The sequence below is a fragment of the Eschrichtius robustus genome, chromosome 18, assembly GCF_028021215.1.
Source record: "Eschrichtius robustus isolate mEscRob2 chromosome 18, mEscRob2.pri, whole genome shotgun sequence".
Taxonomy (NCBI): domain Eukaryota; kingdom Metazoa; phylum Chordata; class Mammalia; order Artiodactyla; family Eschrichtiidae; genus Eschrichtius; species Eschrichtius robustus.
In genome coordinates this window covers 78,624,766-78,641,994 of record NC_090841.1, presented here as the reverse complement: position 1 = coordinate 78,641,994, position 17,229 = coordinate 78,624,766, and the positions used below count along the sequence as shown (strand labels likewise).

At 38.8% G+C, this 17,229-nt stretch overlaps 1 protein-coding gene across 1 annotated transcript in view; it reads right to left on the bottom strand.

Annotated features, from left to right (window-relative positions):
- MYO16 (myosin XVI) overlaps positions 1 to 17,229 on the bottom strand; it is a 406,857-nt gene that overhangs the window by 112,817 nt on the left and 276,811 nt on the right. The window contains exons 25-26 of the mRNA XM_068526630.1: positions 15,969 to 16,049; positions 15,487 to 15,692 (exon numbers count right to left, since the gene is read on the bottom strand). Of these exons, the coding sequence (XP_068382731.1) occupies positions 15,487 to 15,692; positions 15,969 to 16,049 (287 nt within the window). The remainder of the gene's footprint in view (positions 1 to 15,486; positions 15,693 to 15,968; positions 16,050 to 17,229) is intronic.

Here is a 17,229-nt window from a genome sequence, read left to right as displayed (position 1 = left end):
AATTTAATGAAAGCTGCACACTCATAGATACAAGAAACTCATAGATCCAAGGAGCCTGATGAACCCCAAGCACAGGAAATATGAAGAAAACTTCTCCAAGATGCATCATACTCGAATTACTCAATTAACTTGTAAAAACGTCTTTGAAAAATGAAGGTGCGAATGTACAACACCAAGAGTGAACCATGTAGACCATGGACTTTGGGTGACGATGATGTGTCAATGCAGGTTCATCTATTGTGACAAATGTACCACTTTGCTTGGGGATGTTGATAATGGGGGAGGTTGTTCATGTGGTGGGGGGGCAGGGGTAATAGGGGAAATCTCTTTATCTTCCAGTCAACTTTGCTGTGAACCTGAAAGTGCTCTAAATATAGTCTATAAAAAATAAATTGAACGGAAAAAAAAAAAAGCGAAATACATCTATGACCCTCACACACATTGCTTGGAAGTGAGCCTTGGGTTCTTAAAAGGCTTTATTGTGTCACCTTCCAGGGCTCCCCCTCCCTCCCAGTCTCACTAGCACTTTCTTGCTCCTCGAGTCTCCTCTTTCCTGTCTTCCAGCCTGAAGTCTGGGGCTTTATTATCCCCTCCATGGTGCATCCCTTTGACTGTGCCTGCATCTGGGGCTGAGCTGCAGGTTGACAGGAAAGAGAGAAGATCAATAGGGGTTCATCCCACCCTCCTGGGAGCTCTTCTGACTGGGGAAGAAAGTTCCCCTCCCTCAAAGAATTAGCTGCCTATGAGCCTTCTGCCACAGGCCTGCTTGGGATGAGGCCTGAGAGACTGGAGGGGACAAAAACAGTGCCTTTCCACATGCTTGGAGCTTTACTAGTTTCATGTCCTGCCCCTTGAGCCTGGAGTAGAGGGCTTCTCCTGGAGCTGTTTCTACTTGCACCAATACCAACTTCTGGGTTTACAGCTGCCTGGATTCCAGGCCAGTGGCTACTGGAAAAATGTGGGAAACTCATCATCAGCTCAACTATGATATTTTGACAAGTAGAGGGAAATTTATATTAAATGCTTATATTCAAAAAGAAGAAAGATTTCACATTGCTAAAGGTCTACTGTAAGACTGGGGAAAAAAAGAACTAAATAAACCTAGAGCAAGCAGAAGGAAAGAAATAATAAACATAAGAGATGAAATCAGTGAAAGTATTTGAACAGAAAATAAAAATCAAAAGCTAGTTCTTTGAATAAATAAACTTGATAAAACTCTAGCAAGACTGGTAAAGAAGAGAAAAAAGACAGAAGATAAAATTATCAGAATAGAGAATATTGTCACAGACCCTGTAGACATTAAAGGTGTAGTAAGGGAATGTTACAAACAACTCTTTATAGATAAATTTGATCAATTCCTTAAAAACTACAAATTACTGAAATCCAACCAAGATGAACTAGGCAGCATGAATACCCTGAGAACTATTAAATAAATTGAGTTCATACTTAAAATCCTCCCAAATAAGAAATCTCCATGCCTAAATGGTGTATCTAGTAAATTCTACCGAATATTTAAAGAATAATTAATACCAATTCTATGTAATCTTTTTCACAATGTAGAAGACAGGACACAATCTTAGAGAAAATGGTTGCCAATTAAATGTTTAATGTATACGTGTCTTCAGAATCTATAAAGAAGTCTAAAAATCAATCAGCCCACTGAAAAATTAGGCAAGACATTTGAACAGAAAATTCACCAAATAAGGTGTATGGCTAGCAAACACGCCCATGGGAAGATGGTTGACATCATTAGTCATCAGGGAAATGCAAAGCAAACTCACAATGAGATACCAGCTTATATCCATTAGAATGTAACAAGTGACATGACTGATCACCCAAGTGCTGGAGAGGATGTGGGTAACTGGCACCCTCATTCCCTGCTGCTGGGAATACACAATGGTACAACCATTTTGGAAAAGAGTTTGGCAGTATTTTAAAAAGTTAAACATATGCTAACCATATGCCTCAGCCATTCCACTCCCATATTTTTACCCCCAACTCCACCGCCAAAATGAAAACATGTCCGTGTAAAGACTGGGACACAAGTGTTCATAGTGGCTGTACTGGTAATAACCAAATACTGGGAACAACCTAAATACCTAACAACAGGTGAGTGAACATTAAAAAGAAATACAGCCCAGCAAACCACTGATAACACACAACTACATGGTTGAATGTCAACATTACTATGCTGAGCAAAAGAAGCTAGATAAAGAGTACACAATTTATGATTCCATTTGTAAAATATTTTAGAAAATGAAACTAATTTTTAGTAAACAAAAGCATCCTTGATTGTTTGGGGATGAGGAAGCAGGGATGGGTAAGAAGGTGAGGCTACAAAAGGGGCAGGAGGAATCTTCTGGGGCCGATGGACAGGTTCACCATCTTGATTTGTGAAATGGTTTCTGAGACGTAGGTTTACGTCAAAACTTGTCATTTTTTTTTAAACGGAAAAAACAGGTGCAGCTTATTGTATGTCAATCATAGTTTATTAAAACTGTTAAAAATTTTTTAGAAATAAATAAATTCATATTCATAAAAAGAATTCAGAGAAACTTAACAAAAAATCTGTTCTGGATGCCTACAATAGAAACCAAAGTTCTCGCTTCTTCTGATATTTAGTTTGTATGTAAGTAAACACCAGAGGAGTATCTCCTCTTGATGGAAAAAAAGCAAGGAAAATGGATTTGACACTTGTTGTTTATCTGAAATTTAAATTTAACTGGGTATCCTGTGTCGTATCTGGCAACCTTACCTACTGCCCAGGCCCCAACACAGCCATCCATACTTTTTAAAAAATTTAAACCCCAATGAGTCTACTGAGCTGCCATGGTTGAGAGGTACTGACTTAAAGAATTTGGTCTGACAAGTGCTTGGTGTGCGTACGTGTGTTGTGTGTGTGTTTAATGACACAGAATTCATAAACATTAGTGGAGACATAAAGAGGAAGAAAATTCCCTGCAAAATGGTTTGAATGTTTTATTAATCACTTCAATAGCAACAGCAGTTATTAGCCACCAGCCTTGTACCAGGCCCTGCGTTAGGTGCTGGGGACACAATCTATAAGAGGACACTTGTATATGTCCCTAAGGTTCCATCTAGGTAAGGCTGTAAGGCGATATCATGGTAGAGTGGGAAGACCAAACTCCTTTATTCCAAATCTTTTCTATTCCAATACTTCCTATCCCAATAAGAGTTGGGATGGGAGAAGGTGCCTTTGACACTGCATTTCTAAGGTACTTTACAGCATGGCATGAAGAAATGACCCATTCTCAGTGGGCGTGCACCATGAGTGTATTCACTAAGAGGGTTCAACCCGTACTGTGAAACAAGAAACACAACTAGGACACAGAAGCTGCTGCTAGATGAGGCTGTCAATCAATTGCCATGAATAAGGGTGCTGGGCTAAGCATTGGGGGAAATGCAGGTCCTGTTATCAGCATGTGTACGCTTTATTTGGAGTAAGGATCAAAACACAATAACGAATTAGATGTCAACATATAAAAGTACCTAATGAAACAATGCTCAACTGTTCAAGTGCAGGAAGATGATTGCTGTGTCGATGTTGGTCTTGACAGTGAGGTGCACTGGGCATAGAAAATAAATTCTCTTGCATCTGTACCTGCTCCAAATACATCTTTCACTGGGACAAGGGCAGCAGAGTTTTAAATAGCCATGGAATGACTCCTCTTAATAAGCCTCTTCCTGATAAATCTGTAAAAGTCAATCTAGAAATGATGTGTAGGTTATCTCTAATGGGAAATGTATAGATATGGCTTTCTTGTTTTATTATTTTGTTAAATAATCATTGCTTTATTAAATCTAATGTATAAATGATTACTTCTATTCCTCAGCTTTGTAGAGATCTAATAGAAGTTTCTTCAAAAAAAGGGGAGGGCGTAATTTTGCTGAATGCCACATTTGGTATTCTAGTTCTTGAGTGGGACTCTGATTTTTAGTGTCATGATGATCAGAGCTGGAAAAAATGTCACATTGCCCCCATCTCTAACCATCTGCCAGTTGTCGAGAAGGCTTTTCATTCCTATTAAAATCTTTTTCTTCTTGAGTCCCTCACTACGTGCATTGATAATTTTCAGGTCACTTTGCATGATTCATTTTCCTGCAAACTTTATTGTTTTGAATACATTATAAGTTCCTTCCTAATATAAGTTATCCCATTTTTGACAGCTGTGAAGAAAATTGCTGAGAATGATGTACAGAAGTACATTGGGAATTTTTTTTTGGTCATAAGTGGAGAGAGATCCGTAAGAATATTAGTTTAAAAACACATTGTCATCACCATACTTTTAAAACCATGGATTAAAAAATAGTAAGGATTTCCTAATAATAAAACAAATTACTTTTATTTCAAAATTGATTTCTACTAAATGTAGAAATCTTTATTTCACATAATTTAAATATTTATTAACTTGCCACAAAAGTAAATTTTCAAGTTTAAGTAACAGGGTCTCACAATAAAGTAGTTGTAGTGAATGATTCAAGTGAGTATACTCTGGAAATAGTATTAAGTGGGTCAGCCCGACTTGTAAATTACTCTTAGTTAGTAATAGCTTCTCCCCTAAACATAGATCATCAATCCAGTGTCTATTGTGATGTTTTTATTCCTAAAAATATTTTTACTGCATAAATTGATCCTCTCCTTGCAATAAAACAGAGAGTACTTTCAGTTAACAAAGCATTTCAAAGAACAAAGAAGCATCAAATGAAAGCCATTTTAAAAATCAATATAGAGCACTAATCCATGAATTATTGTACAGTTATGGCTAGGAATTTCAGAGAATGACTCAGTGCTTTTTGAGGAGTGAGAATATTATTAAACTGTGACAAAGGCAAGACTGGGATCATTATCTCACCCTAACGTTCAAATGGCTACCCTAAAATGGAAATGTTTAGGGACTTCCCTCGTGGTCCAAGAGTTAAGACTCCACGCTTCCACTGCAGGGGGCGTGGGTTCGATCCCTGGTCGGGGAACTAAGATCCTGCATGCCACGTGGCATGGCCAAAAAGAAAAGGAAATGTTTAGGCATAATGAAACCATATATTTTAAGGTGGTTTGAAAATGACAGCTGGTTTGAGTTAGGAATGCATCATAGGTTATCAATGAATACTACATCTTGGACACACAATGTAGAGCTCAACTATAAAACTATCCAGAAAACTAAAATGTTATTAGCTTATTGAACAAATGCTTGTTGGCCACCTATTACATGCATATAGTGGAAGGTTTTCCTTAACAGGGCTTATAATCTACTGGGAATGACAGAGATGAAAGATTCCTGGTAATGAAATGCAGTGAAACTCATGAGAAGGTTAAGTGCAGGGTAAAGATAGTTCGGGTGACCAATGTCCTGGTTTGCCAGGGACAGTCCCAGGTTATAACTGTATTTCTGTCAAAATTATTAACAGTGGCCCCATTTCACTCTTAAACATGCCCTGGTTTGCTCAATATACTATATGATCACCCTTGTCTCTGGCAACACAAAATATTAGATTCTAGAATAATTCTTCCTGTAATATTCTGCTCTAGGACTAGGGAAATAGTTCTAAATTTACTGTGTATGACATTGGTATCCAAATAACCTTATGGTTAGTATTTATTCATTGGACTTGATGTGAAATTGATGAGCGATTTGGCAGTGATATACACAACAAATGAGATCTAAATTAGTCACATCATTAAGATGTCTATTACACACTGAATGTTTCTGTCCCCCCACAAAAAAACTCATATTCTGAAGCCCCCATACCCAATGTGACTGTATTCATCTATAGGGCCTCTCGGAGGTAATTAAGGTTAAATGAGTTCATAAGGATGGGGCCCTAATCCAACAGGACTAGTATCCTTGGAAGTAAAGACAGCAGAGAGAGTTTTTCTGTTTCTCTCTGTCTCTCTGTCTCTTTCTGTCTCCATGGCACCTTGATCTTGGATTTCCAGTCTCCAGAACTGTAAGAAAATAAATGCCAATTGTTTAAGCCACCCAGACTATGGCATTTTGTTACGACAGCCCAAACAGACTAATATAATGACTAACTGCTCAGAATGTTACACTGAAGAGTCCCCAGCTCCACCAAGACATATGGAACCTTTTTAGCTAAGTCTGAGCTAAGTTAGAAAAATGGAAAGAATGCTTCTGAAATAGTAATTTCATATGCATATGGAATTTTGGACATTTAATTCAGAAAGTCAAGATAATCAGATTTGGGATTTCAATTCCTTTGGAACTGAGTATCTCTGGACTTGAATTTATAAGATGTATTAATCTTTGAACTTTCTTTTCTCACTGGGAATTTAACAACGGAAGAAGATTCATAGTCAAATTTGGGAATATTTAGGCCACTGGGATTTTATTATTTGAGTTGCTCTTTTGTTTTAATATTTTCATTTATTCTGGTCACAGAATCCCGATGGGTTCTGTTGGACAATGTGTCAGGATGGGTTTGGGATGGGAAATAAAATTCATTTATAGTCTTGAATACAGAGTGGCCTTGAAATCAATTAAAGTAATGCACTGTTGGCCCACTGCAGAATCCTTGGGTACAAAAATCTATATTGCTTCTCAGTGGTCCCAGAAAGATACATCAGAAAGCAGTGGGTGCTGTGAAGATGAGGGGAGAATATTCTGAAAGACTCAGACGTCCCCCCAAGAGCAGAACCACCCACCTTGTTATTTGTATGTATATGTATTGCATTCCTGGATGCATTCTCTGGTTCAGAACACAAAACAATGCAGAGGGTTAGCCAAGGGCATTGCCTCTTCTTTTCTGATGTTTCCTTAGACATGGAGGTAGGGTGACACTCTGGGTCACTCTCTAATCCTTCACAATCCATGAGGGAAGGCGAAGTGACTGACTAATCTAACTGGTAATTTTGGAGAGAGAAAAAAACAAAACAAAACAGGGGATTCTCAGCTGTTTGAGAACAAACTGCTTGCAAAGGAATGCTTGTCTTCCTTCTCTTCTCCATGCCTTGCCTGAACAGCATCCCTCATTGGGGGGTCTACCTGAGCCCAAACTGCCCGTAATTGGGGGGTGTGTGTAGTTCTGCCTAATTCTGGGGTTCTATTAGCAGACACTTTGCTTCTCACACCAAGCAGTGTCCTTCATCCTAGACTTTACACGCAAGAAAGATGACATTTTGATGATTTTTGTCTTCTCACTTTGGTCAAGGACTGGGTAAGAAAAACGATATGAATCAGGTCCTCTCAAAAGTCCTAATGATGACCTGAGCTTCTTTGTCGACTCCTGAGTTATGAGCATCATTTAGATACCATGAATGAAAACTATCATATACTAATGATCCCACTACATAACATTGTTGCCCTATAAACAGAATTAAATAATTTATAATAATGAAACAAGCAACTTATAGGTAATTATTTAAAACTGGTTTGGCCCCGTAAGCAAGGTCATCTTGCGATTATGTTTTCCCTGACATAACTTATAATTAAAAAATTAAAGGCATAATGGCATTTTGATTCCGTAAAATGCTAGTATAAAATAAGAGTGAATGAATAACAATGAAGAAGTGAATGGTGAAGGAATGAGTGAATGAATGCTGTCATGGCAGATCATCCAGCTTATCAGAGTAGAAATTAGGATCGAAGCAGATGATGCATGTACAAAAGCAAACATCGTCACCTTTCATTATCTGTCCCCTTTTCTATGGAAAAATGTCCCCCAAATCTATCAGAAAGAGGAGGGGTGGGACTAGATAAAGGGTTAGGTACCCTTGGGTCAAAACCACCCACCTCTGTTTATGCCAACAAAGTTTATTGGAACCCCTCCTCACCCGTTCATTGACCTGCTGTCAATGGCTACTTTCTGCCATGAGGCAGAGTTGAGTATACATAGGTCAGCGACCTTGTGGTCTGTAAGCCTACCATAGCTACTATTTGGTCTCTTAAAGAAAAAGTTTTCAGATGTCCAGAGTGGATCATGGGGTAATTTATGATTCCTAATCCATTGAACAGTATAACAAATTCCCAATAAAGATACTTAATTATGTTTAAATTGAAATAGCTTCAAGAATGTATTATACTTCTCTTTCCTATTTTATATTTCATTGAAAAGTAGCAGGTCCTCTTTCCTTCCAAACGTCATTAAACCTTAGACAATCAGCCAACCCTGCAGAGTGGTTTTAGCAGAAAGAATACGTTGAGACTTGGCAAAAATACCCAGAAGAAAATGTATCCTTTGCCAGTTGAATTAGAATATTTAACAGCTCTCGAATGTATTAACTCACGTTCCTATTAAAGATGTATTGACAGTAACTGACATCACTTCCAAGGAACAAAGAAAACTTTTCGATGATTCCAACCCAGATCTGTAGCTGTGATTCTTCTGGGCTGGGCTGCCGCTGCCCATTAGTTTAATCCAATCGGCTGAAGTGTGTCTCTTTTCATCCCTCTCCCCGCACCCAATTTAACATCATGGCTATGTTCTTTCACAGCCTGCCCTTTCAGCAACAACCGTGTCATTTAAACAAGCTAAATGACTCATACTGTTTCTGCGAGGGATCTCATCCAGTAACAATCTCAAAACACAGATCATGCGCCCTCACCTTGCCAAGCATAATACCAGTCCCTGTGGTGCTTTTATTGGACAAGCCCTTCTGTCTTTTCCAAATAAGGGCACCTCATTAAAGGGTCAACCTCTCCCCGTGGTGATGCTGTCCTGATCTCCCCTGCCAACCACAAAGAAGTCCACAGATGAATGATGTGACCCTTCCACACTTGCCACCCAAGACCCACAGCTAGATTCCAAAAGGCGTCCCTTCTAAATCTGGAAAAAGACGAACATTTAGAAGGTTAGCACCCTGAGAAGAGTAGAGATACAAAGGACTAAAATCTGACACAGCTTTGGATGACCATTAAAAAGCCATGTTAATTATAATGTCACAAGTATACAGGGTATTGAAGAAAACCTTGAAAACGATGGTACAGTGCCATACAAGGTACCAGGCATGGCACCATAAGTTTAAAGACACCTCAAAACTGTTTCATCAGCATTGCCTCATATTATTCTTTCCCTCAGTTCTACAATTTGGAAAAAAAAAAAATGCTGGTATTACAGTATTCAGCACATCAAACGCACATACACTTACTGGTGAAGGATGATATAATAGCAATTCATAGGTATAGGCATGACTATTGACATTTTTTTGTTGTTCCTGAAACTGAGCAGGACCCTATGGGGCTCCTGGGCACGGGAGCCTCTCTGTTCAGTCTCCATGACCTTCCCTGAGTTCCAAGGGGGAGGTTCAAACAGTTGCTAATCAGGGAAGGGAGGGGATGCAGAGACAAGTGGGGAGCAGTCAAGAATCAATAGTGCAGGCTTGGGGCAGGGTCCTGGTTCCGCCTCAAGGGATGCACATAACGATATCTTCGAGTGCTTTACACAACTAAAACCCCCAACAAATGGAAGATGTTAGCATTCTTCATTCTGGATTAAAAGAACCACAGAAGCCCATCAGGAGATCATCTGAGGCCAGATTAAAGGAATGCAGGCCCTGCACACACCCTGCCTCTTACCAGCAACCCCACCCTTGAACTATTGCTATAAAACTCCTCACCAAATCCTCCCAGGTTGGGACACACAGTTTTTGAGGGGCACAAGCCCGCTGTGTCCCTCTTTGCCTCGCAAAGCAATAAAGCTCTTCTCTTCTATTTCACCCAAAACTCTGTCTACTGAGATTCAATTCAGTGCCGGTGCACGTAGGCAGAGCTTTAGGCATCATTCCCAATTACTTGCACGTTCTCCCTTCAAGAAGATGTGGTAGCTTGTCCCAAAGTTGGCCACTTGCTTGCTTCCCAGTGAAAATATCTCAGCTGGTCTGCAACTGCTTTGACCAATAAAATACAGGGGGAGTGATGCTGTGTTAGTTCCCAGCCCAGCTTGTAAGAGGACTGCAAGTTTCCTTCCTTGCCCCTTGGAACCATGAGCCGCCAGGTAAGAAGCCCAGATTATTCTGCTGGAGAGAGAGACCACGTGAAGGAACATCCAGGCACCAGACACAGGGATGAAGACGCCATATTGTCCATCCAGCCCAGCTGACACCAACCTCTTCTGCTGTATGGCTGCAATGGATGGAGAAACCCCAAGCAAGAAATGCCCCACTAAGCCCAGTTAACCCACAGAACTGGGAGAAATAACAAATTGCTGTTTTATGCCACTAAGTTTTGGGGCAACTGCTAACCGAGCCAGAAGTGTACATACCCCTACTCTTTGTTACGTGCTCTGGGGTACTTCCCATGAGTAAGGCACTTCTCCACCCCACTGATGTTGGCCTGGGCCACGTGACTGCCTTTAACCCGTGGAATATGAGAGAGTGACAGATGCTGCATCTCAGCACAAGTGGTAGCAGCCACTCAGCCACGTCTCTTCTCCCCCAGCACAGAAAGGGCATGTCCTAGATCTGGGCTATGCCTGAACCCCGGGGTGCATCATGAAAAAGAGGCCCAAATCAGAGCGGATTCGAGTTTAGGTGTGCAAACTTCTAAATACAGTCAAATATAATATAAAAGAGAAAGGAACCTTTGTTGTTTGCAAGCCACTGACTTGGAATTTTATGTTCTACAGATTGTATTGGTGAGAGTTTGTCTTTTACAATGCCATCAGAAAAATTCTCACAAACTGAAGAATCCGACCAACATTACAGACAGTTGTTGAAATGGAAGAGGATGTCAGATCTTTTTTGTTCAGTTTCATAGAGTTTGGACCCAGAAGGATGACGGCTGGTTGGCATCATGCTAGTGTCTGCACATGCAATAATACCTGCCCTCATCTAAGGAGCGTATGGTCTAGGACAGGGGTAGCCATTTTTTTTCTGTAGAGGGCCAGAGAGTAAATATTTTAGCTCTGTATGCCAAGAGGCAAACTTGAGGAGATTACGTAGGTATATATATATAACCATTTAAAATTTGACAATTGAAAAATGTAGAAGATATTCTTAGCTCTCAGGTCATACAAAAGTAGGTGGCAGGCCAGATCTGATCTGGTGGCTATAGTTTGCTAACCTCTGCTCTAGTGGTTAAGTGGTTAAATATTCACATAAATGAATATTTCCAGTGAGCAAATAATAAGTAAAATACTTAAGGCCTTTTTGAAGCTTAGAGAAGAGACACAAACCAATTTGGGATTTTATAAATGACTTTTCAACAGAGAGGATGCTTGAGTGAATATTAAATATCAAGTAAATGCCATTGAGTAAATAGAGAAAAAGATAGAAAGAATATGATTCCATGAACAAAGACACAAGTTTTTGAAATCACATGATACGTGCATGTAAACTAGACTTCTTCCCATTAGCACGAGAGTATCACGTAATACGAACAAAGTCCCAAAAACTTCCCAGCATAACTTGTCCAGCTGTGCTACCTATTGAGACCATATAAACACACACCTAGGAACACAGGTATTCACAGCCAGCTCAGGCTGCCATAAAATCCCACAGACCTGGCAGGTTAAACAACAGAAGTTTATTTTCTCACAGTCCTGGAGGCTGGGAAGTCCAGGATCAAGGTATGGGGCAGTTAGTTTCTACCAAGGTCTCCTCCTGGCTTGCAGACAGCTGCCTTTCCACTGCATCCTCAGATAGCAGAGAAGAAGGACATGCTCTCTGGTGACTTTTCTTATAAGGACACCAATCCTATTGGATCAGGACCCCACCCTTAGGACCTCACTTAACCTTAATTACCTCTTTATAGAACCCATCTCCAAATACAGTCACATTGGGGGGTACAGCTTCAACGTATGAGTTTTTTTGGCAGAACAATTCAGTCCACAGCAATAAGTGATCCAATTATGTATCATGATTTGCACATAATAACTTACTTCTATTGCTCCTTTCCTTCTTCCTCATATACCCAAACTTGTGAGGTTTCTTGCCATGGAGATAGGACCTTGCATCTTTACTACCCCATTCAGAAACTATTGATGCTATTAGGGAAAAAATTCAACAAGCATGCTTCTCGTTTAATCAAAATAGGATTTCTCGACAAACACAATTCTCTGGTTTTGATTAGGAAGACTCAGAATGATGGACAGTTATTAGAGCCAGGATACCAGGAAGCAAATTTGCAAAACCATCACGCCCACCTACAGATTCCGCAGAAATGTCCATTATCCACATTTACTGTCATGTTGGGTTTCAGAAGCAATAAATGCTGTTGAGATGAGTAGGTGCTGGTTTCAAAACTGGACATATTTTTCTTCTTTGTCCAGCATTTTTGTGGTAACCATATTCCTCTTTGTAAACTAAACAAAGTAATTTGTTTGATCGGTTTTTATTCTCTAACAGTTAAGACAAGGTGATACAAATAGAAAAGAAATGTTTTACATAGAAACTGTTATCTGATATTTTGGCAACCAAAAACTTCTATTAAATTGCACCTCGAGGCTTTGTTTATACAACGATGCTTGATTGCCTGGGGGAATTTCAAGGTTCTGATGAGCTTTCTGAATAAATACGTTACTTGTTAACGTGACACTGTGTGGGTTGTGTTTTATTCAAGTTCTGTAGAAACTGATACTCTCTCTACAGATCAGTGTTTTTGTGATAATATTCCAGATGGGCGTCCTTTATGTAAGAGAGACGGTGACAAATTCCTACTGAAGTACATTAATAATTCCATTTCTCCTAATGTGCAATTACAAATAAAGATGATAAATTGAAATCACATCTCCTTTTACGTAAGGGGCTGGTTAAAGAAAAGCAGAGATTTACCAAAAGGTATCATTTCCCGTCCCCACTATTGTTTTCAACAAACATAGTGCAGCTATCGTCTCTGTTATGGAGGAACATTACTTTACACTGAACAGCTATTAGTCTCCAATGCCAGCTTCATTCCTAAAACATTGACTAAAACCCAAAACGTACAGGTATTGTGACTGAATAAGACATGGTCTCTGCCTAGAAGTCAGAGTAAAGCAAGAAATGCATATATATGGAAGACTGTACTTAATTTTAAAAGATAATCATTGCGTATACGATTGTAATAGAGATAAGAAATTCTGGTAGGTACATATGTATATATGTCAAACTAGACAAATACAAATAACAAAGGTGAAATGATTTTCTAATTATTATGATATATAATACGGGGAACATACACACACACGTACACGCACACACACACACACACACACAGCCATGTTCTCCACCTTTTTCTGGGAAAATAGGACAATTCAAGTGACTGCCTGTTGGAGTAGCTGTAAGAAAGATCCATGCAGCTACTAAAGATTATACCAGAGAAACTCTGAGGGACACTTTAATGCCAAGCTTCTTTGATTCCATGAGTCGAAGACGTTCTAACAAAATAAAATGCATTGAACGCACTTCAAAAAATATTCACAGAGTGAGATTAGCCCTATTTAATATCCAATGCAGGAATCCATTCACAGTGCTTCGGAAACTTCAAGTGCATCCAGATCACTTGGAAATCTCAACCAATTTGCACAGTTTAATTCAGTAAATCAGTAAATGCCTGAGATTTTGAATCCTCAACAAGTTCTCTTTGATTATCAAGGCATTCACCTACTTCCAAGCCTTGTCTGGGGAAAAACAAAACCAAACAAAGATGTAATCCCCAAGTGAGTAGATGTTCCAGGGCAGTAGTTCTCAAAAGGTTGTCCACACACCAGCAACATCTGCATCACCTGGGAACTCGCTAAAAATGCTAATTCACAGACCGCACCTAGACCTACTGAACCAGGAACTCTGGGGCTGCTGCCCAGGAATCTGTATTTTAACAAGCCTATGATGGACACTAACGTTGCAGAACCATTATTCTCACTCAGCACGGCTTGGGAAGGGAGTCAGTGCTGCTGAGTGAACTACGGTTTATCAAGGCTGGTGACCCTCTGAGACCATATGATGCCAGCAGATAACAGCACCATACCCCTCCCCAGCAGACAAACCAGGGGGTCCTTGGACCCCACTCTCTGTTGATTGTCATTCAGAAGGTCTGGGGTAAATGTGGGAATCTATTACTTTAAACTTGTTTATGGGCAGGTTTTAAACTCATTGATTCGAAGACCACTTGGACTTAAAGGGGTGGGAAGGCTGACTTTTAACAGTTAAACTGTAAAGTGTGAGAAAATATATACTCATTGACAGACCAAACATTTCTGGAGACTATAAATGGACATCCACTGAGGGAACAGAAAGAGGCAAATCGGAGCTATCCCTACCAGATACCTCTTAATGTACAATAAGCGGTGATGTGACACCACCATCCCTACCCAACAAAAGCACAAATTAATTCTTCTATTCAGCACATATTAATTCCTAATGTATGCCTGTGTAATGCCCAACTTTGCAGTTCTTCCCTATAAATAGTAGACAGTGTGTCTATTAGCTCATGAATTAGCATCTTTTAAGTTTTTAAACACAATTATCTTGTCTATCTACACTATACACTCTGCAGGTTAAACATATTCATTCTCCAGATACCTTATCCTGAAATGTGGTGGATTTTATCTCCTCCCTTCTGAATAGTCTATCAGCTCTTTGAGAATGAATGGCTCCTATGGTGTTTATTTTCTTATTTGTGTCTTTGTGAAATTTACCAAAATACACAATAAACAGATGCTACTTCTATCTTCTGGAAAAACAAATGTGATACAAATTAAACATAGAATTTTAGTCATAGTTTAAACATTATACCCTTTGTTCTGATTATTTCCAACTTGGTGATTTAAGTTTTTTGGTTGATTGCTTTGCTTGAATTTAGCAGCTTCTTCAAACCAGTAGCTCAAATGGAACTTCTGGTCAACAAAATCTTAAAATCTCTTTTTTTTTAGGTGAATGGTTTGCCAAACAGATTTCTCCATATTATTTGTACAGTTAGTTTTTAACCATAAATGCTAGATTTTATACTTGTAATATTGATATTATTTTATGTCAATGTTATTTTTAAATTTCATGTTTTTATATAAGATTACCAAATACTTTGTTTCCTTTTTGCCCATCCTCCCTTTTATTGTTTGATTGCCTGAAAACAGATATCCTCATTATTTTCACTGCCTGTATTCCAATAAAATTTTATTTACAAAAAATAGGTAGTGGGCTGGATTTGCCCATGAATGCAGTTTGCCAACACTTGACCTAAAAAAAATTTGTTCATACATATAAAAGGAGAAAATAATCACATACTTAATTTCTTATATTAAATTATAATTTTTATGTCAATATTATAAGCAACAATTTTATAAATGTTCAAATCCAAGGAAACCTAAATTTAAGGGAACACGAAAATTGTTTCCAAGCTATCGGGTCTGCAGTAAAGTTTAGTAACTTTTTATATAAGCTTTGTCAGTGTATTTCATTGCTTCCCAGAGTATTTTGTCTACTCAGGATAAAAGAATATGAATAATAAAAGAAATGCCAGAAAAGAAAACAGAAGATCCACGCTACAATATTATCAACATGTTCCTGGGAACAGTGGACACAAGAGCAAAACCTACCTTGACAGGAAATCCGAGAAGGAAAGGCGGACAGGGTATCCATGTCGGATGATCTTCACCATCTCCAGGACCCCAATGTATTGCAGCTGAGCAGACACGTAAAAATTATCAAAAGTATCTGGCAGCCTCGAGTTATTGGGCTTGATGCAATGAATAAAGTGTGGAGTGCACTTCTGAAGTTTTCCAGTGATATCCATCAGAGTTTTCTAAGGAGAGAAGTAAAACACAACTGATTCCCCAAAGAAGACACCGACTGACAAGGTAAAGCAATTTTTAAATAAAAATCTTTATCTTCAATCCATGATTCTTATTTATTATGCATTCACTTGCTTTGTGTGTGTGTGTGTGTGTGTGTGTGTGTGTGTGCATGCTTACTTTTTTGAAGGTCCTTAAGTGCTGAAAATGGAGGAAAATTCCATGTAAACCCTCTACAGTTGATATAATCAAAATGGAAGTTTTTGAAATCTGAAAACTTCACTAACCCTGAGTTGCGATGCAATGGTGGCCGGACCTCCCCGTTCTAGTCTTTGAAGAAATGTAGAATTTCCTTTCTTTTTTAATAACTGTAATAAAAACAAAAGGAAAGGGTGAGCGGGTTTATTTTACTAAATTCCAGTTTAGAGGGAAATAATTAACCCTCTGATTCATATAAATTCACTTACAGGCAGATGTAGATTTAAAACAGACTATAAAAATCAGTGCCAAATGATTTTGCTGTAATGGTACTATGAGCTAGAAAAATGGGCAGCTACATGTAAAATAACCATTTCTTGCCTTTCAAGTCCATGGCTGTCACGAACCTGCATCTACTTTAATTTGAGAATAGACAGATGTTGACTTGCTTGGTGGTACAATAAACTCACCCTGGTATCCTGATTGTATTACTACTTGTGCATGTTTATCATGAAATGTAGCTTACTCTGGGGTAAAAGGATACTATTGATATTTTACATTACAAAGATTTGATGTTTTAACAATCACTGGTTTGTTCCTTAAGTTTAACTATAATCAGTGTCTTATTCATTTTTTCTTTCCCTTCCTTTTCTTTTTCTTTTTTTTAATGACTAAAAGGGGTTAGTAAATTACTTGCCTATGAAAAATGACAGTAGACTGTTTTCTTCGATAGCAGTTATATATAGCTCTTAAAAGAAAATAATTCATACGTAGCAAAGATTAAATGATAAGGCACATAAAAGAAGTCAGTGAAAATGAAGCCAGTGGGTGAAGAAAGAAAGGGCAGAAAGTAATTATTTAAATCCCACCAGGGGTTAAAAGAAACCTCAGCCACTAATGTACTATTACATTTCACAAAATCATACAGACTGAGACCAACAGATCTATCGATCCAAAATCATTTATCTTAAAATAAAAGGTCTCGATAGAACAAGAAATTTGATGAAACATTCTTGTCAATATGGTGCTATTGCTATCATGGCAATAGCTCATTTCCTTCCGTTGAGATGAACTGTCCAGCTGAAAAGATCAATTGTAACTGACAAGGGAATGGAAAACGAAGCGATTGGTCTAAGATCAACTTGTTTTCTACAAACACAAAGCCAAACGTGATGCTCAGTTGAAGGGGGGGTAGATGGCTACCCTGCTGGTCACAGGGATGGGTGTGCAGGGGTGAGGACCCTCGGAGGCAAGAGAGGAATGGAACACTTAAGGAAAAATCATAATAAATAAATCTTCATCCCTTGAAATTGAACACTCAATTTCCCTTTCCGGGTGGAGGAACTGCTG